At 42.8% G+C, this 23,554-nt stretch overlaps 1 protein-coding gene across 11 annotated transcripts in view; it reads right to left on the reverse strand.

The window, feature by feature from the left end:
- DOCK7 (dedicator of cytokinesis 7) overlaps positions 1 to 23,554 on the reverse strand; it is a 99,358-nt gene that overhangs the window by 6,769 nt on the left and 69,035 nt on the right. For 4 of the 11 annotated variants that reach the window (XM_083846072.1, XM_083846079.1, XM_083846076.1 and 1 more), the window contains 16 exons: positions 22,885 to 23,024; positions 19,200 to 19,369; positions 18,245 to 18,399; positions 17,193 to 17,375; positions 16,585 to 16,720; positions 14,716 to 14,812; positions 12,146 to 12,242; positions 11,533 to 11,667; positions 10,676 to 10,828; positions 9,759 to 9,917; positions 9,395 to 9,495; positions 8,213 to 8,405; positions 7,504 to 7,647; positions 6,406 to 6,537; positions 5,347 to 5,361; positions 423 to 557 (listed from right to left, as the gene is read on the reverse strand). In XM_083846072.1, coding sequence (XP_083702198.1) covers positions 423 to 557; positions 5,347 to 5,361; positions 6,406 to 6,537; positions 7,504 to 7,647; positions 8,213 to 8,405; positions 9,395 to 9,495; positions 9,759 to 9,917; positions 10,676 to 10,828; positions 11,533 to 11,667; positions 12,146 to 12,242; positions 14,716 to 14,812; positions 16,585 to 16,720; positions 17,193 to 17,375; positions 18,245 to 18,399; positions 19,200 to 19,369; positions 22,885 to 23,024 — 2,145 coding nt within the window. Of the gene's footprint in view, positions 1 to 422; positions 558 to 580; positions 3,827 to 5,346; positions 5,362 to 6,405; positions 6,538 to 7,503; positions 7,648 to 8,212; positions 8,406 to 9,394; positions 9,496 to 9,758; positions 9,918 to 10,675; positions 10,829 to 11,532; positions 11,668 to 12,145; positions 12,243 to 14,715; positions 14,813 to 16,584; positions 16,721 to 17,192; positions 17,376 to 18,244; positions 18,400 to 19,199; positions 19,370 to 22,884; positions 23,025 to 23,554 lie in introns of those variants that run through there. The other 7 variants (XM_083846070.1, XM_083846078.1, XM_083846074.1 and 4 more) reach the window with 4 other exon arrangements.

Consider the following 23,554-nt stretch of genomic DNA (forward strand, 5'->3'; position numbering starts at 1 on the left):
CTCTCTGCATCTTCCAAAGGGGATGGCCTCATCTGTGCACAGTGCTGCCGGGAAGTCTCTGACCCAAGACATTGGCTAGGCACACGTAGGTTGGCACCGAACCAGACTAACAACCACACAGTACAGACAGATGATCCCTGGGTGGTGCCTGGAAACACACCCAAGCTCCATTTAGATTCATCAGAGTTGCCTTTGCGTGTTCATGGCTGAAACAAACTTCAGAGACCTGAGATACCCCAGTTTTGGGGGCTCTGAAATTCAGATTCCTTCAAGGGCACAGTCTTTAGGAGCAGAGAAACATGATGTGGAGGTAAGAAACCTGGTGGTCCTGTGCTTTGGGAACACAGCTCTTAAATGACTGATGGAAAACAGTAAAAGTGCAATTCACAGACAGAATTTGAGGTCAGCCACAAACATCTCACCTCCAGCCTATGGGAAATCTCAGCCAACTTTGTTATCGCCGGCTCCTTGTAAACAAACTCTTGTTCATCCAGGTCTCCAAACTTAGTTCCATAAAAACCAACGCGGAAGTAGGTGCCAAACATCCTCTTTCCATCCTAGGTTTGGAGAAACAAAAGGTTATTTCAGTGTGGAGACAAGCACACCCCAAGTATGGCTGCAGACGAGCTCCGGATTTTATGCAAAACCAAAACGAAATTAAAAAAAAAAAAAGAAAAGAAAAACAGAAAGGAAGAAAGAAAAGAAAAACACACCTGGAACTCAGCATGAATGCATTTAGCAGCAAACGCCACGATGAAATTATGAACTAACGTGAGATTTATGGATCGGTTATGACCATCAGCCCAACCCTGCAATGACTTTTCCTACCCCAGGAGGAACCTGGAGCTGTTGGACATCTCTGAGGAACGAAGGCGAGTTCCTTTGCTTGGGTCATTATTTCAGGCTCTCCAGCCTCTGCAGAGGCCCCTTACCCTGGTCCGTAGCCGCTGACTGCCTGCAGCACGCAGGGAGGATGCTGCACACAAACACCCCTGGCAATCACCCGCACCGAGCCCCCGTGATCCGTGCTCAAGTCATTGCAGGATTGGGCCGATGTCAGCGCCCAGCTCACTCACACACGCACACCAGGTACTGTTTGGGCAGCACGTCGACCGAAGGTGTTACAATCTTGTCTAGGAACTAATTTCTAAAACGGAGGGCCAAAGTCACTGCTGCTGAAAGCAGATGCAATTCACTGCGTCATGTACCTGCTTCCTTTTGAGCCAGTGGTGAGTTTGGCCCAGAAATGCAACAAAAGAAGAGAAACAGAAAGATTTGTGCTGGAAAGTAACAAAGAAAAATCCGATTAAGAGAAAGAGGAAAAATGCTTTAAAATTAAACCACACCTCTGCTTTGGTTAAACAGGTCACTCCGCATGCACAAACCAGAAATGCCTTTCAGCGAGAAAACTCTGAAATGTTCACCTTTACTCTCGTGACAAAGAGAGCGTAGTGCTCACTGCTCCTGGCTTGGGGTTAGTGTTAGGTTCAAAACAGCACCTACACGTGTCCTGGCTGCTGTGTATGATATTTATTTGGTATTTTGCTATGGCAACACTGAGCTCTTGTGTTGATGGTGAACATGATCTACAGAAGGCAAAAAGGGCAAATAAACCAAACTAAAAATAAAAAAAAAATCTCAGGAAAACTCCAGAAACTGGAAAAATCATAGTAAGCCACTGGCCTGAAGGACACACTGTTATTTTTCATTATTCTTCATTATATTTTCATTATTCTTCAGTGCCCTGCCTCCAGACCCGCACGGCAATGACCAGCCTTCTGAACCCTTCATTTACTTAGCACTACCTTTCCAAAGCCACATTTTTGGACAATATTATGCTAAAATCCCTCCCTGTTGCTACTTTTTACAATTCAGTCTCAATGCTGTAAGGCAGAAGATTGTGATCTTCCAGGTTATGAAGCATTTGCAGAACCCACTTCCTACGAGGTATCGGCCACATGGACTTCCGCACACACAACGTTTTGTTACAGCCAGTGTACATTTGTGTTGCTGTAAAAATAACAATGAGGGGGGAGGAAAATGCTATTATCAACATCAGTAAGGAGTTCTGGTACTAAAATGGTACTAAATGCATAAAATAAGAGTAACGTGGCCTTGTCCCAGGAGCAGCTGGGAAGCCTGGTGAGATCCAGATCCCCATACACGTACGTGTTTCATCGCCATTAACACCAGCTGTACTGGCTTTTCCTTCTCAACCCATTTGCTGACATTCAGGTATCATAAGCATGCCAGGGAGAAAAGCCAGCAGTGAGGAGCCCTGGTTAGCTCCTGATGTGACAGAATCATCTCCCCACCGAGCCATGATCCATCAGCCATTAAATGTACGTGAGCTGAGCAGTGACCGCTCCCAGCAAGCTAAACCATCAAACCCTTTCCACTCCCTGAGGCTCTGTGAGAGTGCCTTTCGAGCTAAAGAAGGGTCTGTGGTGGGAGGTACAGAGGAGAAATGCCTCCAGCATGAACGTCAGGTGCCTGGGGAGAAACCAAGCAGCCCTGGGCCAACACCATGACTTCTGCTCTCCTCACCTGGCAGCTTTCTGCTGCTCAATCCTGCCCAGAGCAGGCAGGGTTGGCCTGGCTAACTCCTTTTCCTGCTTCCTTCCCGCAGGTAATTTCCCAGTCTGTGGCCGAGCCTGGGGATCTGCACCTGGAACACACTCCTCAGGGTGAGCGAAGGCCCACGGGCTATCCCTGCCTCGCAGACACATTCAGGAGCTGGGAGCTGCCTGAGGTGAGGGGAGCTCCACTTCTTGCCTGGAGTTAGGGATGGGATGGCTCTGCAATCCTCACCAGCAGCTTGTCTTTGAAATTTAGCCAATTAGTCTCTGTAATCACAGTACTGAAATCAAAACTGGTCACTTAAATATACTCCATGGTCTTGTTTCTGAAAAGAGCTAAAAATGCAGATATGAGGGAGAAAATATTAAAAGCATTTTATCTCCTATTATTTTTTTTTGAAAAATAATAGGTCTTTGGGAGGAGAAGAGAATGAAGGTGAACACTGAATAGCCATTACAGAACTGGCAGAGCACATAACAGCCACCATGATATATGAAGGTTCATGATTTGTTATTATGCATGGTAAATACCTTTCAAAATTGCTGGGAATAAAGTTTTAGAGTTATCTCTTGCATACACACAAGAAGCTTTGCCAACAAAATTTGGAAAATCAGACCCAAGAGTTATCATCCGCTTTCTCCACCAAGACCACCACAACAGCAGTTGCCAGGAGGCAGAATCAGCCTCAAGTATGTGTGAAGGAAAGCAACCCCTTCCTTCATACACACTGTGCAGAATGCACCATCCAGCCACCTGCACCAAACCAAGTATTATATTTTCTTGCTCAATTTTAACCCAAGGTCCTTTGCAGTGTTGCCAACTATTGCAAATCTTTCAATATCGATTTTTATTTTTTTTAATACCACTCCTGGAGTCCTGCAATTGAAGGCAACCTCACTGTGCATATTTTAAAAATACACATTTTTGAATTCTCATGGCAAAGCATGAAAAGCTTTTACCTCATAATTTCCCTAATTATGAAGTAAACAAAAAGAATTCAACATTTATTAAACAAAAACCCACCACTTGGTATTGTGAAGCAGGTCTCAGAATTGCATTGGTGTCAGACTCAGGACATGGGCTTGTAGTTGGCAATACTGCTTTTCCCGTGACACAAGGGGTGAATCCTGCTGTTGGCATAGCTTGTTGGTAAAATTAAATTGGGATTTTCACAGAGTAAAACAAAAAACAAAAAGGGGGGGGAAAAAAAGAAAGCCAAAAAAAAAAAAAATTCCACAAGTAGGAACTTACCACAACAGACAATAGTAAGAGTGGGGAGGAGGGTCAGCAACCAGGGCGATAGAGGAGAAAACAGAAAGTATTTAATTAGGGAAATTCCAAAAAACAAACAAGCAGCAAATTGGCAGCAAATAAATTTTAAAACAAAAAAAAAGGGTGAGCATCAATTAAGGTATTTAAAAATAAGGGAAAAGGAAAACACATGCAACAAATCTGGAAGCTACAAAGCACAAAGATCAGAAGTGTGGCAATGAAAGAGCACGATGACAGACGAGAACATAAACCATGGGTGTCTTTTACCATGCAATAAAACATGACTGAGTGATGTTAGAATCATAACCAATGACAGGATTTTCTTCAGGGGTCGATTTAGGGGCAGACTAATCAAAAAAGATGCTCACAGGCCTCCACGTTCGTCGGGTATTGAACGTGTATCACTTCCATTCCTACGACACGTACTGCGGTTTGCTGTGTCACTTCACTTGCTGGGACCTCTCACAGGAATAAGCAAACGATTTACAGGACCAGCCCTTAAGTGTTGGGGGTTAATTTAAGCTACTGCTAGGCCAAAATTCAACAACTGTCATTCGGACATCATCAGCCCAAATGATTTATGTCACACAATGCAACAGAACTTTGATCTTGGCCCCAGTTCAGGAAGTGTGGTCTTAAATGCTCTCCCGTGTTGGAAGCGTGGAGTGAGATGGCTCCTACTGAGTCGCCCGATTTGCAGAAAATAAGAGATTAACTGGGCAGCTGAAGTCTCTGCAAATAATGTATCATCATATTCACAAAACGTTCAAAATATCTACTAGGACTTCTCAACACTCATGTACCAACTGTGTCAACTGGACTAGGGCCTGATTTACCAGACTCGCTGTGCGGGGTGCAACTTCAGACAAAGATGACTGCTTTGCTTATATTTTTAATCCAACGTGTGGTTCTCATGGTGTATGTTGTAGAAATGTGAACAAATAGCCTCTACAAAAATGAAAGCAGCAAAACTGACTCCAGTTAACATAACCAAGCTATTTTACTGCCAGAAAAAAGCTACATAACAAATTGATTGTTCTTAAATGAATAGAATGAAGGAGCCTATTGTCTGGGATACGATTTGCACATGCAATGAACCAGTTTTGTTTTTTAGTACCTCTGAGCATTATTGCTTAAATCGACCCCTGTGGGTGGGGTGAAAATATGGTATGAAGGGATGATATTCTGTGTCAATGCTGATGAAAAGAAATATAAACGAATTATAAAAACAAACTAGTGATGATACAGTGGCTCATTCACCAAAGAACCTCATTAGTGGAACACATCAGCATCCATGCACTACCTACAGCTTCTTATGAAGAATTTCCTACTACAACCACAATTGGTTTATTGGTATTTCTTTGGTTAATGAATTCAGTTTTAACAGCAGACAGCAACAGAAATACCCACAACTAGCACATGTGGGCAAGCATTGGCGTGAGTCATCTGATAAATCTATTAGTGTTCTTTACTAACTAAAATGGAGTTACCTACCTCCCAGCCAGTACTCTGTGTAATAAAAAGTAAAAAGCGCATGTCACAGAAACCAAAAAAAAAGTTTCAAAGGCCAAAACATGACCATCAATATAAGGTATTGTAAACCTGAAATGGTTTCATTTAAAGACATCATGCAACAAAACAACCTCTTCTGGCCCAGAATGACACTCAATGATTGTCCTTCATTGGTTCATTTAACCTTACAAATCCGGCAATGTCAGAACATGCAGAAAACAACCAGACACTCGGCTGCTGTAGACCTGGTGGATTCTACGGAATTGATGCATTGATCTTCACCTATTGAGGAGCTGATGTTAGCATAAGGGTAACCACACCAACAGACAACAGTGACCCAGCAGTTCACAACCAGAAAGCTGGTTGGGGTGGGGGACTCAGAGTCGCACTGGCATGTCCTGGAGGAGGGTCTGCTGAGCACCTGCCCGCCTGCAAGAAAGGCATGCACCCAACAGGCCTCTCCTAGAAGGTAACACGTGCTTCTAGAAAGTTGCCATGTGCTCTCATCTCCTGCTTAGCTGAGGTCTGTTGAGCTTTGTGCGAGTTAATAACGTCTGACATCTCTCATCAAATACTCAGCACTTAAGTTGGTGGGTTTTGTACTGTCTAACTTTAGAAAGGTTCCTTCAGCAGCTTAGTCACCATTTGAACAGACAGATAAAAACCCAACATTTCTCAGTGTTACCTACCAGGCTAAAGGTAAAATACAATTTTCTTAAAATTATTTTTTTCCAGAAATACAGCATGCAAAACACATTTTAAAATAATATCTGAAAGGATAAACTGACAGATAATCGGAATTTTTAACTCTTGGATATTTCTGAAGTTACAATAAAACTAGGTATTTGATGTTCTCTCACATTTCTCAAGTTAAATGTACAGAGGGAGAAAAATCCCTTGTATTTACTGTGGATCACCATTTGACAATTCTTGTGTAATCAGATTACACAATGTTTTTTCCTTGATAGGTAGTTTTTATTTGAACTAAGCATTTGAAATTTCTTTGCAATTCACATTACAGTGGAAAGTTCAAATCATTACCTGGTGAACAATCTTGCTGAATGCCTCTTGGAGTTTACCATGAATAGTAGATAGCTTCTTGGCATCTCTGTTAGCTTCATGAATAGGAATAAGGACTTTGTAAACCTCATTAACTGCTTCATACATGCCAGCCTACAAAAATAACGTCCATCAGATTCCTCCAGCAATTCAACAGCAAGAGTGAAACATACTCCCAGCATTTACATTGCAAGATTGCAAAGGCGACTTGCATACCAAAAGGCACTGTGATGTAATCAGTACCTTTTCTTAAAATATATCCATACATACATGGAATAAAATCCCCAATTACCTTAGGAATTAAGTCTACTGCATTACATATTGCTACTAGTAAATGAGATTATTGAAAGAAATAAAATCGGGTTATTTTGGTTGGATATACACACAAGAGCACAAGCTAAATAGGATTCTAACCACATCTATGGGAATTGAATATGGAAGCTTAAGTGCACAATACAGCTCATTCTGTTTAGTGCATCTTTAACCTAAGGGACTTCTACATCCACTTTTGGCACTCCATGAAATGGGCTTTGTGAAGTTTTGTTAGGATGTCTCTAGCGGAGGTGACTCATAAAAAAGAGACACTGCGTCATAAAACTTAGCCTGCCCACAACATCAGTTCTGAGTCTTTGCTCTGGAGTTATAGCTGCTTGTACTTAAACCCACTGAATATTTGATATTGTGCTGTGGGAAATAACTCTCTTGCTTTCATTCGTTTTAGATGGATACACTACCACTAGCTCATTAACACTGCTCACACAAAGCTCTCAGCCCACTCTCTTCGAATAGACGGAGAAACAGTATGGCCTTTCTCTCCTATTGTGAACTCCAAAATGGGCAGTGCTGAAGTGAGAGATGCTGGAAGCACACAAAGCCCTCTTTGGTTCCAGACTCCGTTCACTGCAGTTTACTTGAGAGGGCAAACTGAGCTGTCTTGAACAGCCAAAACTCCCAATGCTCCATGCGAATTAAACAGCTACAATAGAGCTATACAGCCTCATAGAGAAAACATTTTCCAGCATATTGCCCAGCAACATAAGATTGCTGAAGGAGACAGATAAAGAAATTAAAGTTGTCTACCATGGAGAAAGATGCTGCAGCCTGTTCCAGCAATCCCACCAGACCAGCTTCTGTAAAATACTTTCCAGAACAGATACCTTCTTCATCTGGTGATACAACATCATCAGAAACTGCTGACTCTTCCAAAACATTAGAAGATATGTTCTAAGGAGAAATAATGTAGATAAAATATTTAACTCAATTTAAATAACGATCAATACTTTGAAAGCCAGCTGATTTTCAATCAAATACTAACATTCTTCACGAGCATTTTATGTCATTTCCTTCTGAACCAAACCAGCAGGGTGTTTCAGCACATGCTAAAGCTAATTGTACTGGACCACCTACATGCTCAAAGCTCAGTATGTGCTTGTTTGCTCTGCTCAGTGGTGCCTTGCCTAATGGTAGTAGTCACAAGAACCAACTGCATAAGTTACTTCAGAACAATTGTACCCACTACAAAGGCTGGACTAAACAGAGGGTAAAAAAAAAAGACAACTTATATGGAGAAATAAAAAGAACTGGATTCATTCAGCCTACTCAGTGGAACCAAGACAGCCTTTAAGCACAAAAAAAAGATTTTCAGAACTTGCTGTAATGCATTCTCCCCAAAATAAACCGAGTAAGTGCAGTGTGAGTATCTAGGCACAGCAGTATCTGGCAAATAGGAGATACTCTATCTTAGCAGCAATGACAGGACCTAAAAATACAAAAATAGGACAACTCCTACCTGAAACGTAACACACCCTACAGGGAGGTATTTCCGGTCTTCAAGCATGCTTAGGTATTCAGCCACCAAGGCTGCGGAGTGGACTAAGCACTGGGCTGACTCTGCATGATTGCTCCTCTCTGAGTGCTTTCCAGCCATGTTCTGCAACCAGGTCAAGCGCAGGTCAGGGGAATTCTGATAGCCCTTTGCAATCCTAATTAAAAAAAAAAAAAAAGTGAGAGAAAAAAGACAAAAAAAAAGCCCTTTGCTATTAGTATTTAGTTGCTTCTGCTTAAATACCAATCATCCTCAGCGCTAGGCTACCTGGAAATATATGAGATAGTAAGCTGTGTAGCTAAAACCCTAAACTACTTCGCAGATTTCTCAGCCAGTTACCGGCGGGCAAGTAACTGGAGCTACCTAGTGATGGCAAAATGCTTTTAAGGGTGACTGCTGAAACTCTCAACCAAAATTCACATTTCACTTGGAGATCGGTAGCAAGCCAGAGGTGTGGGACTGTCGGAGCAGACCTGCCAGGTTGCTTATGACAAAATCTCTGCCTTCTAAGAAGCCTTCAGGACCATTTGTGCAGATGATACCACACAATTTGGTGGCTGGATTCTTAGCACGGTTCTGGAATATATTTGCCTATTTAGACCATCACAGGTACCACCACTTTTCAGCCTTTTGTTCAAGTAGGTCCTGAGAGGTTCTTAAGTTTTTCCTGATGCAAGCAGGGAAAGATGTCTTTGCTCAGGTGGAGGACAAGATTGTGAGAAACTACTTAGGAATGGAAAATACCTTTATCTGCAATAAGATCCACAAATGCCATACAAAACCAAAGAATATCACAGTGAAACAACAGACAGGTGCATAGCTGTCCATGAGCACTGAGACTGGGAACTGCTGTGTAATTAATTGCTCCAAACCATGCTCTGTAAGGGCTCAAATGAACATCTCAGTCCAAAACCAACAGCAATTAGCTGTGTTGATTTCAAGTGAAATGTGAGTCATGGCAAGCAATACAAAAAAGGTTTAAGTTCAAAGTAAAATAATTGATAACAGAACACGCATAATCAAGGTTCACAGCAATACAGCACTTGATGCTCTAAATAGAGAAGTGCTGTAGGTGCCAAGCTTTTTCAAATACCAGGTGAGTACTGACATCTACTGTCCCTACTGTGCAATTGTTATGAGCTCTACCTGTACATCAGGTCAATCAGCATTTCTGGATCTTCCTGATGTTCCTTCATTTTAACTGTGTCAGAGAGGATCATATGGAGGTTGAACACGAGATCTTGGACCTGTAAAAAATATATACTGCTGTAATGAACTGGCAATGGGAATCAAGCTACTTACTGCTATGTTGGGGCCAGAGTTGCTCTGAACCTTTGTGTGTTTACCTTGCTGTCAGAATTAATCAAGGACCTGGGTTTTATGTACTCAGGTCATTAAAAAAAATGTACCTCCTTCTGGGAATACATGCAAATTCCAGCTGTAGAACAGGAAGTTTAAGACCAGCCTGCTAATGAACTACATGCCGCTTCTCTTGCGGTATTTCTTTTACCTGATCAGGAAACGTTGTCTCCCTGAGTTCCAGATCTTCTTCAGCATATGTCAAAATAGTCTTCAGGGAACGTCGCAGAAATTCCTCATTGAAATTCTGGGATGTCCCCACCAGGGATGAGAGGGACATGGTCACCTGCATTTTCACTCTGGCAAAGTTCTGCAACAGGGAAATTGTTAGTGTATTTTAACAACCTGGAGATACCGCAAAGCTCTGCTGCAACGTGAGTACTGTGGTCACTGTACCCTCCTCCTGACACACACCTAATGCAAAAAAGAAAACTTTTTTTGTGAAAAGGGATGTCTTAGAGTAGTGATTAAATTAAATTTCTGGTGCTGTTAACTTCACAATCTGATGACAGCTTCATTTATTTCCAGGAGAAGGTTGTTCAAGTTTTGTTTTTCCCTCCTTCTCCCTCTTCTCTCAAGCACCCTGAACAGGATGATGCTCAAACCCCTCTCATGAACACAGTCTTCGTTCCAGACACTTGCTTTTTGGTTGATCTAGCCTAAAACCTGGTGTTACTGTGAACTCACTGCTACCTGTCCCTGGGCGCAGAAGGAGTGAGTCCCTCCAGCTCTGCTGCTCAGCATAGGGGACTGTAATCAAAGTGTGCACGGGGGAACCCTTTGTGATACACAGCTACGTGGGTGCTTGCAAGACACCAACTGGAAGAGTTAAAGCTGAGAATTTTCTTGACACTTTAAAGCACAGGTGGGTTAGTCAAAACAAGATCTAATTAGAGGTTACCAACATCTGAGTAAAAACAAAATCCCAGTATTTCTAACTCATTTTCATGCTTGTCTAGATGATAAGCTCTCCAACAGCCTTTCTTTCACATGGACACACAGTGCTCCACCCAGCAGCCCCAACCAGTTTACATGTAATAACCTAACAAAGGGCGGCGGGATACTCACATTCCCAATCTCAAAGTTTTGTCTCATCAAAAGGTAAAGCGAGGCGCTCGCGTGCGACCGTATTGTGCTGATGCTGCTGCTACAGTGTCTCAGGAGCCTCAGGCACAGATCTGCACACTGCTCAGTCTCTTCTTCAAACAGCAGCTCAGGGAACTGGAAAAACAGCACATGAGAAAACTACTGCCAGGACAGACAGAAACAAACTCTTGTACAAAAATGCCACGGCGATCGTCAGCAGTGAGCATACACCAGCATTAGATGAAGTCCAATATCCTCTAGTTTGAAGGAAATTGTGCTAATTTGAGTCACTTCACTTTTACAGTTAGACAAAAGCAGAGTCTCTGGCAGCACAAGAAGACGAATAATTCTACATACCGCCCCAAACACTGCGCTCCACCCTTGGACTGATTTACATCAATTCTAAAAACTCAGGCTTAAAACTTTGAGCTATTCCCAGTGTATCTACAGAAACAGATACATTGTTTAAACTATGGTCCCAATAAAAAAAATAAAGATCAATTCTAAGTGAGAGTCATACTTAATTCCACCTGTTCTTTGTGCTGCCTACTGGCTAAGTACCTCTGCCCACTTATAGCTTGCCAGCAGGAACCTACATCACACTCAGCCTTTGTGAACTGTACCTCTGTGCACAGCCATCAAATGCAAAGTGCAAAGATATAGGCACCAACCACAAAAACCATTCAGGTTTTATCCACCTCTAGACCCCATTTCCTGAAAATTAGTACTGCACAACACAATAAATGTTTGATGAAATGACACCAATGTAAAAGAAAAAAACAGCCCTGTCCTCCGTCAGTAATGCTCTGGATATATTACAGCATCTGCAGAGAATTCACCTTTGAGACCAATGCCCTCTGTGTGGCGAAGCAGTGTTGGAGATAAAGTGCACTTTGGTTGCAGGCCATGCTATGCAGAAGCACCTTCAGCACTCCACCCAGGATACTCTCTTTGGATTCCGTCACAGAAACGGTCTGCAGACAAAAGTAAACCAAGAGTCATATGAGCAAAAGCAAGCCTCCTGACGGGGCAGTAAGAACTCTGCCAAGAAAAAAAAAAAAGGCATAACTCACTTAGCTGGGCCTGCGTAACAGGCACATTTCTGAATCAAACCCAGATGATGAAAACCTGACCCATGAGCTGAAGCTTGGGGAATGATGGTGCTTTCCATCCAGTGGGGCTCTGACCCTTTGGGACCTTGCTATACTAGAGGGAAAGAATGTAGCTGTCCTCTAAGGGGGTGATTCAGGTGCAGGGTGCAAGCTTGGGATTCCTGGAAAAGCCATGAAACTGGGATGAAACCCTGCCTGCACCGAAACCCTCAGCAATGGACTTGAACAGTTCTGACAGTGTTCAGTCAATTAGAGTGGCAGGAAGGTTTTTGTTTAACGAACTGCTGCCTGGCCAGGTGATCCTAATGCTCTTACATTTCTATTTTCTTATCATCCTTACCTGCACAACTATCTCTAGCGTATCCAAAATAATTAGATTTGCTTCCGTTGCAAGATTTCCATCAATAAGTGCTTCATGTTCTATCTCTGCCCGGGATCTATTCAGAGAAAAGAAAGCAATAAAATTACTTCCTGTTTAAGAAATAAACCTGCATATTTCCCTTTCAAATATATTTTCTCATCAGCAGGAAGCCCCTGGTTACAATGCATATATTTATACTGGACAACACTACAAGGATATTTGATGCGCCCATTAAGAGGACAGGAAGAAAGCCTTGCTTTTTTACATTTACAAACTTACACATGATTTATGTTCATCATGCTCAGCAGAGATCACACTACTTTCTGACACTTGATTGCTCTCCCAGGAACACAACAACAATTTAGAATCGAAGTCCAACTCAAAACTGGTTTAGTAGCATTGTAAGGCATGCAACAGCACAACCAGGAACAGAACGTATGGGTTCACGTTAAAGGCTATGGACACAAGGTGGTGCTACACGAGCTGGTATTTATGCACTGTTGATCCCAGCAGCTAAACTGCTTGTAGCACAGAGTGCATACTGTGAAGGTGTGATCTTTGTAATTTTTATGCTACATTATCTTACACTTTTTGAAGAATATCTTCCTCTCCAAGAACAAAAAAAATACACAGTTTTGCTGATAAATTACAGGCACTCACTTTTCTCAAAAGGCTTATGAAGTTCATACACCACCTCACACCAAGGGTCCCAGGAATTCAGCAGAAATCTCCTAATTTCAGTGACAGGAGCTGCATTTGGCAAGGACCCAGCAGTGTATTTAAAGAGCCCAACGACAGCTCGCCCTACGCAGGTGCCATCCGACAGACTCACGCCAGGCCAAATAACGCTGGGGGTGTGACCCATGAGAACTGACAAAATCCAAGCAGAACACACACTAAAGACTCAGCTGATTCAGCTGCAAGTGTTCCTGGAACTGGCATTGCAGCAACCCTGCCCCGCACTGCTTCCTCTGGGAGCTGGGCCATACACTCATTATCTGCTCTTCAGACTCCAGAATATGAAGGCTTGGGGCATGGCCCTATATAAAATTGTACTGCCTGCATAAAACAATACCACCTGCAATTAGCTGTGCACAATTTCTCGCTGTGAAACAGGTCTTGCTTGGCAGATCTCAAAGGGTCAGGCTAGACCTATGCATGCAAGGCACACCTGCAGTGCCACGGCTACCAGGGGGAGTTGGGTGTGATGGCTCTAGGCTCACAGCGAGCAAGCATGGGTTACAAAGCAGGTTTCCAGAGTTATCTGAGCAGATTCTTCTGAGGGGCGAGATACCATCCTTTAATCGTTGTGGTATTCCACAGCTGTTTAACATGAAGTCCTTCTGGGAAGAGGAGAGGGGCTCAGACCCAGTGCCAGCAACTGGTGACTTCTGCAGGCCAAATTTTACTCCGGTACAACTCTGCCCACATCTCTGGAGTTGTACCATGGTGGAATTTATACCTACGCCACTTCATCAGCAGGTTGAAACACACTGGTCGTTTGGCTTTTCCGATGCCTCAACCAGACTTGTTTTTTGTCTTGGACAAAAAGCCACTACTTGACATAACAAGAGATTGTGTTCTTGTGTTGGACAAAAAGCCACTACTTGACATAACAAGAGATTGTGTTCTTGTGTTGGACAAAGCAATTAGAAGCTGTGAAGATGTACTTTCAAATCCAGGAAGCATCATTCTGTCTTTGTGGATAAAATTTGGCCTGATCTCCACGCTGGCTCTGAGGACCCCACTTCCCAGTTTCTTCAGAGCTTCCCTCGGGCCGAGATTGCATTCCTAGGACTAGGAACAATTCTTTTGCTGGGAGGATGGAGACTGAAGGTTGCAATTTGAGGAAACAGAAAACAAGCACAGCAAAGCTCAAACACAACTCCTGAGCCCTCCGGATTAAACCACACCAAGAGAGGGAATTTTAAAGGAAATGAGTGTAGTAAGCAAAGAGAGCTCATTCCAACCAGTTGCACACACACACTGAAAACTTCTGCCAAGCATCACAAACAAGGCTGTGATGATTGAGTCTGCAGATGTACAAAATAGCAATTTATAAGAACTGCACACCAATGCTACAGTACCTGGCTGGTTTGTGGCTTCTAAAAGCACAGCACATGTGGAAAAACAATCAAAGTGATGGATTAGGACAGGAAAGGAAAGTGAGCTTTGAGAACTCCAGAATGCTCTTATGGAATAAAGGAAATATGACATGAGATATATATGCTATCTGTGATTATTGTTCATGGATTTCTCTCTAAATTACAGCTTACTACAGGATTTTAAGAAGGCAATGGATTTGTATCAGTCTTTTTTAATCTCGTTTTAAAATACTAAGAAACCAAGGGACAGTGAAAAAGAGTTAGACTGTGCAGTGTTAGACTAAAAGTTATTTGCACACTGCCAGCCCTGCTCCAGCTGAGAGCCCAAACGTGCTCACACGAGAGCTCAGTGGACTGCTGCCATTGACCTTCTATGGGGAAAGAGACCCTGCATAACCACAGGCAGTGTGACATTGTGAAAGTAGAAGGATAAGGCAGAGTTACTTGTCTAGCTTTTCCGTGTTTTGACGCCAGTGAGTCATATCCTTTCTCCATCTCAAATTCTCTTGACTTCCAAATGCGCTCCCAGAAGGACTTCTCTCTGTGGGACAATATTAAAACAACAGCAGTCATCTAATATTAATTTTTTTGCACGAGTAGCAACTCTAGATTGTTCACAATGACAGCTGAGAGCAAACTATAACTTCTTAGAGCCCAAGGCCGTGGCGCTCACCCAAGATGTTTATACAGCCTCTAATTCTGTCAGTGCTAAGTGGCATGAGAGACAACTTCACTTGCAGCGGTTTTCATCCAAGAGAACAACGAACAACACAGACCACTCTGTGTGCTGCCACAAACCAGCTCACTACGGAGCTAACGGAGAGAGGCAGCTGAGATACTCAAATCAGGGAGGTAGCTATCAGGGCTGCTAAGAAAAGCACCTTCCTTGGGCTACATAAGTGTTGTGGTTTAACCCGGCTGGCAGCTAAACACCACACAGCCGTTCGCTCACCCTCCCCCCTCCCTCTCTGGGATGGGGGAGAGAAACGGGAAAGTGAAGCCTGTGAGTTGAGATAAAGACAGTTTATTAAGACAGGAAAATAATAATAACAATAATAATAATAATAGTGATAATGGTAATAGTATTAACAATAATAATGTGTAAGAAAACAAGTGATGCACAATGCAATTGCTCACCACCCGCTGACCGATGCCCAGCCTATTCCCGAGCAGCCGGCCCCCCCACCCCGGCCAGCCACCCCTATATATTGTTTAGCATGACGTCAGATGGTATGGAATGCCCCTTTGGCCAGTTTGGGTCAGCTGTCCTGGGTCTGTCCCCTCCCAGCTCCTGCTGCACCCCCAGCCTGCTCGCTGGCAGGACAGAGCAAGAAGCCGAAAAGTCCTTGGCCTGGTGTAAACACTGCTCTGCAACAATTAAAACATCAGCATGTTATCAGCGCTCTTCTCATCCTAATCCAAAACATAGCACCCTACCAGCTACTATGAGCTACTTAACTCTGTCCTAACTGGAACCAGGACAATAAGGGGCCGATGTATGGCAACCCTCTGCAGTGTGACATTGCTGTCCTCAGCTGACACACAGTAGCGTCTCCACGATGGTGCTGAGACCCCTCCCCCCTTTCCTACTTTACAGCCTTTCTATCTTTATTGTCACTGCTGGGAGGGCAGGGGAATTTCACCATGCAATGTCCCAGGTAAGTGATAAAGGCAATGAGGGCCAGATTTGGGAAAAAAAAAAAAAAAAAAAGTACAAAGGTCCCCATCTCTCTGAAATGATTCATTAATTATGCCTCTAAAATATTTATTCAATGTAGCCCATAACAAGGGCTAAAATGTATCAGGAAGCCTGTGGCCAGTTCTGATTCTTGTCCTAATCCCTTGGCCCTTCTTTCTCCCAAACAAAATAAGTTGCATCATCACAAGATGCACGTTATGCTAGCTACTGACTATTTCAAGTCTCACTAAATTAGTACAAATATCCAGATGTTTTCAGATGGATCAGACAGTTTGTCTTCCGCTCTGATCCCTGCACAGGACATACTAGAAGGTGGTCCTGAAAAATGCTTATGGTGAAAGAAGTTCAGGCAAGAATATCCCATAAACAAGACATGATCATGCATACACCAAAGCAATCAAGTAACAACTGTCTGCAGATTGAACTCAAAACATGAGCAGAGATTTTGCAGGCCCAGTGAAGGATGCCTCACACTACAAATGACATTTTCTAAGGGCCTCTTTGCAGATTTTGATGGGTAGTATCCCACGCCACAGACATATGCAAGTAACCACTGGGGATGGGAGTAGTGGCTTTTGGAAAAAGGGCAGAGCACAGAAGACATCTTTACTTACCTAGCTGTCCTCTGCTTCTTCGGACCATTTCCTGCCTTGCCCCTATGCTTCCCAAAATAGCTTCTTCAAGTTTGGCTCTCATGTCTTTTGACTTTTTGAACGTCAAACTGTTCATTCTTTCAAACACTTTCTTGCCCTGCAAGTTTCAAATGACAATGAAGAAAGAGTCTTTCAACCTGGGTTATTTTCTAAGCATAACATCTCAAAATATCTTTCCTGTCTGAAGACATACAGCAAGAAAGGAACACAGATTTAGTTGCTAGCTAGATAATCTACCCAGACTCCAGCATCACTACGGAAAGCTCTCATCAACAGAGCAAGCAAAATGGCCAAGAACTATCCCCTTTCCCTACAGCAGTTCCCACACGAGTGGCAAACAGCAGAAACTGCCTAAGAAATGAAAGGAGTCAGACACACTTACATGGCTGAAAAGTGAACGTGGAAGAAGGCTAGAGGTTGCACAGAGAAATGCTTAGCCTTGGGATTTAGATTACAGGAAATACTTTGGGGAGAGCAGGAAATGCCTTTCTGGAGCTGTGCAAAGGACTGGAGTGTAAAGTTCCCCTGCAAGCCTTAGAAGAAACTTCACAAGGTTTAAATAGCAGTACCTTGTACTCAAAGCAGGATACGCAAAGGTAAAGCAAATCCAGGAGGCGATTGAGCTGCAATACTGACAGGTCTGTGAACCACTTCTGTAAGACACTTTCATCGGCGTTCTTGAGTACCCACAAGAGACAGATCAGAAGGCTGCGGCTGGACTCTGTTGAGAAGGTGGAGTGCTGCCTGCCACTCTGAAACAGACAGGTCAAGACATTTGCCACACTGGATTTCATGTCCAAACACTTGAATCCTCACTAAAAGGATCTTCATAAGCTACCACTCTGGCCTCAGTAATTACCAGATAGGAATACAAAGTGAATAGGTGTTTTTTACTAACAATTAGGGAATACACATTTCTCCTTCCCAACCTAACAGCTCAGTGGAGCTGCCACAGTATGTTTGAAGCAAACTCATCATGTTATGGGAATGTCTTTCTGTTCAGCCAGCAAAGACCCACATCCCTCAAAATACCTTTAATAACATGCAGCAGGTTAACAGGTAGGCAGAGGGGCTCTGCTCGTTTTCTCATGTATGTACTTGGGTCTCATCCAGAACAGTGTTTCATTCTGAGTGCATGTACCAGCAAAATGGGGTCCTGAGGCAGGAGTAAAGAAATGGAAGGACCTGCCTGCTACCAGAATCTGTGGGATTCCCTCCCCTGTGCAGAGAACAAGGGAAATAACCCATTTATGTCTTAAACTAGGTGGGACTTAGATCTTTCACTTAAAACTTATAATGGCCATTGCACTTCACGGACCTTTTATCAGATTGTCTCAGAAAAAGAGAATCTTTATCAGAAAATGCTTCCGTTTTCTGACCTTTGTTGATTTTTATCACTGCTTGGCATTTCATTATACCCCCTATGAGAATGGCACGGCAACATGCAACCGTGATTTGTTCCCACTTGTTTTTCACCCTCTGCCTCCCTGTGTGACACCCAAATCTACAAACTGATATGAGTCCCTACCGCTCACTGATCAGCCCTACAGGGCATGCATGTGTAAATATTTGCTTGTTGACACAGGCTGAGGGTCAAGGAATAGGCAGGATAGCTTTGTACCGATGAGGCGAGTATAATACTGCTGGGCCGGGCGAGCTGAGGGACCGATGTTCCTGCGATGGCCATGGCAACTGTCTGGCTTATCATGCTGCCACCCTCGCTTTCATAATCATCAACAGCGACGCAGCTTGGTCTCCCTCGCTGGTTGTGACTCTCTGCCAAGAAACACATGCATCCCAGTAAATCCCCAAATTCAAAGTGGCTCTCTTCAGCACTCGTTTCATTGAACTGTCTGGAAATGCAAACTGAAAATCATCCCACTCACAGATAGGGTCCTGCAGTATACAGGACTGACTGTTATATGAGGTTATGCAAAGCAAAGAAAATACCCATCTTCAAATGCAACCTACACAACTTCAGTATCTAGAACCCTTCTGAAAACAGACTTTTTACACCTTTGAATACTCCACTCCAAATCCTTACTTGCAGCTTTACTATGTCATCAAACTCAAAGGACAGCGATGACTCCCAATTTGAAATTACTCTAGATCAGACTCCCTTGCCCTGAACTAATGCATCCCACCTCTGGGGTTCTGCAGGACACTGTGCAAAGCACACCTGAAATGAGCTGCTGATAAAGCACAGTCTGCTTATCCTTTGTAATTTTTCTGAGACTTGTACAGTACATGGAATGACTTCTAAAGCCAGTCAGAGCAGGGAGGCTGGCTGGGCACATACAGACAACAGCCAGACGGCAACTAAAATGCATTGCTAGTTTTTCACTTCATGCAAACAAGTAGGCAAATGCAGCTTCTGAGTGTTCACTTGTTGAACTTGGATATACTGTTGGATATATTTTGCAAGTGTGGTTTCAAAAACATGTCACTTACGAATACTTCAGAAATACAAACTCATCCAACAGCAAAGGGATTTGTTGTTCAATTTTAGAAAAAAAAAAAGACAACACTCAAATCTTGTAAGCAGATGAATATTCAAGGCACAGAATGTAAAATACCTGTAAAGTCATAGAGCTGAGGCACTGTTTCCATGATCACGCCAATCAGAGGTAGGTACAGCATTGCAACCCGGGCCTTTACCTGCGGGTCAGCGTACCGCGGATCCGAGTCGTGACTGGACAGTAAATTGTGTACCATGTTGATGACCTTCTTATGCAATCCAAATAAACTGTTAAAAGAGAGTTGGGTCACACAGATTAGTTAATACCTTCAAAGCAAACTATACTTTGTAACTGAGAGGTTTCAAAAAAAGAAAAAAAAAATCCCGGTTTTTATTTTTAACTTCACTTAAACCACCATTACGCGTATTCTTTGATCTCCCCTGGATTTTACAAATGGCTGGCCTTTGCCCATGCCACATAAAATGTACAGAAATATCTTGCTGAGGTGCACACGCAATATAATGCGAACACTCATATTTTCCATACAAAAACAAAGCCCCAACTTCTGCTATGTTGAAGGATTGAATCAACTGGAGAATGTTAGGAGAACCTGGGGAGTAGAGAAGACAGGGAGAGAAACTTGAGAGGACAGTGGGTTTAGTGAAACTATTTGTAGTGTTCTTTTTTTGTTTCTATTTAACACTATTTACAGAGAAAAGCCCTCCTAAGACAGAACTTTGCTTTTATCAAATGATCAGTAGGTTTCTGCCTCCGTTCCCTGAACCCCCATGCAATTATTCAGCCAAAACAGTAGACTACAGATCAGTAACTCTGAATTAAAAATGTCAAAGAAATGGAGAGGTAGAAGGAAAAAACAGCAAGAAGTGGCCTTCCCTATTATTAAGATGCAATTCACAGCAGAGCCCCAGCACCATTCCCTTTTGCAGGACACCTTGCGTGAGCCTACTTGGTGCTCATGGCTTGTGAACACAAACTCCTCTGAATCTCTCAAGAACTCGCTCTGCCCCTTTTAATCCCCTCAGCCACCACACAGAGGCAAAACTCTCCCAGAGCAAATAGCACGTGTCTCTATGGCTATTTGCTTCTGGAGGCAAACCAGCCCAGGAAGACAACTCTACCCCATGCACGAAGCAGCCAAGGAAGCTCATACATTATGCAGTAGCAAAACATAAGCTTCAGTGTTCAAACCTGAGGTATTAAAACAAGGGCCGAATTTCAGGCAGTATCCACTTTACCTGAAAAGTAGAGTTGAGTTCTGGTTAAAAAAGATGAGAGATTCTGACTGGGTTGTCGGGGGGTTAAAATGATTATAAAGACACCAGCAGAGGTTAGGAGGTCATTAGCTAGTTGAAGCTATACTTCATATATAACTGACCGACTCCTTCAAATTAAGGTTAAAGAGAAGTCTGTGTGTTATTCTGAAGGAGTGGCATCTAGGCCACGTGTGAACAGCTGAAAGGAAGCTATCCTGCAGGCCATGGAGCTACGTACAGGGAAAACACATTCAGACACGGCAATGTCATTAAAACTTAGGGCTACATGGATATTTTTCCCCTTTTCCTGAACAGAACAGGTACTGTGGTAGATTGATCTGTATCAAGGAGGAAACGTGACCTGCTAATCTTTCTGCCTGATAATGCAATGAATCGATCTTGCCACCCTCCAGCCGGCCCCTCTGACTTCTCAGCCCTGGCATGAATTTGGGTCAACAACACACACTTCTGGAAAAATGACATTTGTCAGTGAATACTGAGGGTCAAATTTTGATTTTCTCACTTCTGACCTGTAACGTTGCTCATTATGGGCAATGTAGGCACTATGAAATGAGCAATAATTATTATTATGCTCAAATAATCAAAGCATCACAGCACTGATAGCAGAGAAAATCTCTTCAGGCTCTATCTGCCTGACCTCACTCTCTGTTTTCCCCTTCTGCAACTGTCTGCTTTGTCACATCCACATGCTGTCTCATCTTTTAGACTGCAAGTGCTCTGGAGGAGGACTGTAATTTTTTTTCTTATTGCACAACACCTAGCACAGAGGGGTCTAACTAAAGCATCACCTTTAGGCAACAGGGCACTGCAGTCTTTTCTGTCCAAGGGAATCCAAGGAGCTCTTATAAAATGGGCGAGCTAAAACGTAACCTATTTTGCTAATGGAACAAAAAAGAGCAAGGAGAGAATAAATGTAAGTCTCTGCACCACTTACCAAGACCTAAGGCAAAGCTCTAATGCAATAAGCAACTAGACATCCCTTTCCACTCCTGCTGCAGGATAATGCAACTGAGAACTATTGCGAGCTTTTTCCAAGGGTGGCCAAAACATTTTAATGGCAAGCATGTCTACATCCTTTACTAATAACCTGATAATGATCCTATCTGACCATTAGAACTCTTCACAGACATGGGAAGAGTAGATTTTAATAGAATGACATCCTTCACATGGTGCATTTATCAGGAAAAGGCTGAAGGTTTAACCCTGAGAACAGTTAACAGGCTGCAAACTACAAGTCATTCCGGAAAATCGTAACAAATGAAGGCACTACTGATACACATCTTCACCAAAATTCAGGAGCTTTGGTCAAAATTGATCTCCAGAGCTGAACCACTACCAGTGGACTTTTTCTGCCTACACAGGGTTAGCGATAAGAGCTGTCTCCCCAGCGGAGATGAGCAAGATGATACTGACAGCTCCTTTGTGCTGCTGGGCAAAGATTACCATCCGTGTCCAAGCTAAGGGTTAAGAATATCAAGATGAGAGAGCTCAAGAAGCAGGTATGTGAGAACAGAAAGTTTGTGAAGAGTGAGCAAATATGAACAGAGACAGGACCTGATTTCTAACCAGGGAGCAGGATGTTCCTATGCCACAAAAAGGATTTCTGCAGACGGTCTATGGGTAAAGATTTGGTGCTTTTCCCATTTCAGACCGAACAAATGGGACTACAGTGTGTTATGTACATATACAAGAAAATATTCTCATTTATGGCATCACTTTCTTCTCCAACAGAAAACAGAATTAATGTTAACTCCTGACACCACTTTGTAAAGGAGCAGAATTACCCATGAATTATCAGTATTTGTCGACTCTGCTGACTATTTCTGGGTCCACCTTGAGAAAATGGCTGCGAGAGAACTTAGGACTGCAGAAGCAATCAATAATTTCCATTGAAATCCATTTTAAAGCGGTAAGGCAGAATACAGCCCTAAATAACGTAAGTAACAGACTGGCTGTCAGGACTACAGGCTACACTCCTACTTCAGAAAATTATTTGCTGCACAACCCAGGCAAGTCACTGACTAACTCTGCGTGCTTGACTCTATTAATCTATTTATGTAACCCACAGGGGTCTCACTGATGCATAATTTATGTTTACACAGAGCTGGTAGGGCCACAGGCAAAATGCATTACAACATTTAAAACCACCAGCACCAGAGACTTCCTAAATGTTGAGAATTATCTGTTTGTTACAATTGAGAATAGCTTTTTCCTCTCAGAGCTCCAGAGGTGCCCCTGTGGCCAGCTGGGGGCTCCAGTAGGAACCTCTCTGCCTCTTTTTCAGCTGGAAAAACATGATTGGAATCATGTTTACAGCGTCAGTGGTAAGGAAGTAAGAAATACAAGGGGCATGGAGAAAGAAGATTCTCAGAGTTAAATAATAGGCTTCTCACCTTCTCAGCTCACCAATATAAATCAATTCTGGCCAGGCCAGAACTTGGTTGTTATCCACCATTTACTTCAAATTACAGAAAACTCATGGGAGAAAAAAAATTGTAAAGATTTACCCTTCTGCATCAGGATCTAAAATGACAGCCAGTTCTGTTAACACAAGCCCAGCCAAGTAGTGCTGTTGGCGGAAAGGCACAGACAATTCAAACATGTTTGCAATCTTCTGGTCTTGGACATTTGTGGAGAACCCAGAACTCTGTGGAAAAAAAAAATCAAGTTTCAGAAGATGCATAATAAGACCCCTTAGAACACAGAGAGTTGAGGTCTACAAAACATATCAGAAGCAGTTTTCAGAATTAAAGACAATTCCACGTAAACTACCTTTTCACTTTTTTTTTGTTTGGATCTAGGCACATCTATTTACACTACATCCAAGCTTACTAGCTCTCATCTTAATTCTGTTTGTCATTATTGCCTTCTCACCTACAGGGCAGGCCTTAGGGAAGTTAAGCCAAATAACCTTTAAAAGTGGATTAGTTAAACTTTTAACTCAGGTATGGATGCTTTTATTCAGGCTTAAGAACACTTTAATTTGATTTAGTTTACTTAATTTTTCAACTAATTAATCCGATTGAATGACATACTTGTTAACTCAAATTACTACAGTGCACAGAAAGCCAGCCCCTTGTTTTCCAAGTAGAGGGTAACACTGCACAAAGTTTTTTTAATAGCTCATTTACATTCATGCATAATAAGGGGCTACGTACCTAGGAACAGAAGGATGTT

The sequence above is a fragment of the Anser anser genome (genome assembly GCF_964211835.1).
Source record: "Anser anser genome assembly, chromosome: 8".
Classification (NCBI taxonomy): domain Eukaryota; kingdom Metazoa; phylum Chordata; class Aves; order Anseriformes; family Anatidae; genus Anser; species Anser anser.